General features: G+C 42.2%; 1 protein-coding gene across 1 annotated transcript; it reads right to left on the bottom strand.

Annotated features, from left to right (window-relative positions):
* Nucleotides 1–1,456: 1,456 nt before the first annotated feature.
* LOC141914682 (putative G-protein coupled receptor 173) lies at nt 1,457–2,605 on the bottom strand. The gene has a single exon (XM_074805939.1). It carries the CDS (start codon nt 2,603–2,605, stop codon nt 1,457–1,459), a length of 1,149 nt encoding a protein of 382 aa, XP_074662040.1.
* Nucleotides 2,606–2,663: the final 58 nt, after the last annotated feature.

Genomic DNA, 2,663 nt, shown 5'->3' with positions numbered 1-2,663 from the left:
TGGAACGACCGATCCTTCTGAATATAACAATAGAAACACGTGATCCCATCGATCTGGTGGTAAAACACATTGATGAGACTCAGTCGTGGTGGTGGATGTGAGTTGAGATGTGAAATTCATAGCATTTCAACAGCAGCAGCAGCAGCAGCAGCAGCAGCAGCAGCAGCAGCAGCAGCAGCAGCAGCAGCAGCAGCAGCAGCAGCAGCAGCAGCAGCAGCAGCAGCAGCAGCAGCAGCAGCAGCAGCAGCAGCGCGGCAGTAGCAGCAGCAGCAGTAGCAATAGCAGCAGCAACAGAAGCAGCAGCAGCAGCAGCAGCAGTAGCAATCAGCTCCCAGTGAAATAACAAGAGATACTTCAGACCGCGTTCAACTCTCTTCAATGGTGCAATAACGCATGTGATACGCTAGCCTGCTATTATCTATCTACATGTGGTAACACCCATCTACACTGTTCAGGAAATTGTCATGCAAGAAACTTTCTGAAATACTTTTTATTCACTAGTCTCCAATAGAATAGATTTGTATATGCGAGAAATAGTAGAACTTTGTATATTTGAGTCACGCTATATCAGTGAACTAGTGGTGGTTTCAGGTGACTAGACTTTAAAAACAAATGATAATTAGGTCTCTCTATTGAATTCAGGAAAGAAAGATGTAAAATATGTTAATAATAATGAGTCTATATTTTATTATTACCCAAGAGAATCATGGGGTCATATTTGTCCCAGCCACTTTGACCCCCTGACACCATTCAGTATCACGGACAAATTTAAAAAGTCACTCAGAAAGCTCATAGGGAGACATATGGGCATACTATGGTGACATCTGGTGGCAGATATGATAACCTTCAAGTTTTTTTAAATGAATTCTAAATGGCGGCCCCTATGGAAATGAAGAGTGCATGAATATCTAACCCTAAGATGCTAACCCTTAACCTAGCCAAGACTAGAAACCTACGAGCAGAGCATGCTAACCACTAGACAATAGATCAGTTGTGACTGACTGAGTTTGTCAGTTTGTTTGGTGACCCTTCGCGGTGACAGGTGACCAGTCAGGTGCCCACTTTCACAAAATTGTCTAAATAATTAACTGTGAGATTTATTTTCTGTTTTACTGATTGTTTTTGTGGAACTTGAGGAATCATTCTCCCCTACACTCCCCAACTCCGAGTTTGATAAGATGCAATAACGAGCCATTTAGATCTTGTTTCTTTATTTCGCACTGACAACGATTTATAAAACCACAAAATGGCGACACGTATAAATGATTAACCCAGCACCGCAAAATCTAGTAATCTGTTGTAATTCTACAGGGTGTCCAACAAATTACTATACAATACAGTTATCGATAATTATTTCACTGACCAGTAAAATTGTAGAATTAATCAGTTATCGATAATTATTTCTCTGATCAGTAAAATTGTAAAATTAATCAGTTATCGATAATTATTTCTCTGATCAGTCGCGTATTGTTTTTTCGAGAATGTAACGCTGATTTTGACGGCGACGGTGGCGCCGCCTGCGAAAGGGAAGCGCGACTTGTCTGAAAGCGCTATTCAATAAAACATGTATAACAGGGTTACACATTAATTGTATGTACGTCAACCACGTGGAACATGTGACTAATATAGGTGGCGTTAGTCTCTGTATATCGAACATATTCCAGAATTGCATGATGACGTAAGGAGTCCATAAAACTACGTAACATAACGTGATTACTAAAAATAATCGGGTAAGTCGCTCCCCCTGGTGGTGTTTGTTTAAACTATGAAGTCGACTGGAGAGATTTGATTGGCTCCTGAGTCCTAATACAGCTGGATGTGGTGGACCGGAAGCGAACCCGTTCATCCAATTAGCTAAAGCCTGACCGGTGGCTCCCGGTCCAAAAAATGTCCAGTCTCTACTCGATGCAGGGGTGTATAGTACCGGTCTCATTCTGCGATGCGCGCGCATAAAAACAAAAACCCTCGAATAAACCGTTAAGATAGTTCCGAGTGTAATCACAGAAATCAACATAAATCCAAGAGTATCGTTATTCCTGTAGTATCGATACTCCAGTGTACATTGCGCTTCCAGGGGTATATAACTATAGGTTCCCACCCCGAATATAGGTGGCAGTGCGGTGAAGAAAGCGCTGCACCAGATGACAGTAATAGATATAGAACTAGCGATCGGTGACGTCATAGTGCGAGTGTAATATCTATGGTAGATATTACAGGTATAGCGATCAACAGAAAGCGCGAATAAAGTATAAATACAACAGAACGTGAATAACACGTTTACAGACGCAAATAATCGACAACCAATTACACCGTACTTCCACGTTGAGCCTTCCATTATAGTTGCCATGGAAACCGGTAGACAGAAAACGGCGCGCATGGAATCGGCAATGGCCAAATTGATGGCGTAGTAATATGGCAGACGGCGAAACTTGATATTGCGAACAATTATAAAGATAATCCACGTGTTACCGGCAACACTTATCAAAATAATCACCAACAGGGAAGTCAGTTTAATCACTATGGCGACAGCGTTATCTTCAACTGTCGTCGGCTGCGACGGCTGATCGATGATGACGTCATCGCGAGTTTTTCCGTAATGATCCATAATAGCGACGACCGCCACCAGGGGGCATCGTAGTCGTTTATATCGAACATTTCACTAG

This window comes from Tubulanus polymorphus, unplaced genomic scaffold (genome assembly GCF_964204645.1).
Source record: "Tubulanus polymorphus unplaced genomic scaffold, tnTubPoly1.2 scaffold_73, whole genome shotgun sequence".
In the NCBI taxonomy this organism is placed as follows: Eukaryota; Metazoa; Nemertea; class Palaeonemertea; order Tubulaniformes; family Tubulanidae; genus Tubulanus; species Tubulanus polymorphus.
This window is presented reverse-complemented; position numbering and strand designations above follow the sequence as displayed.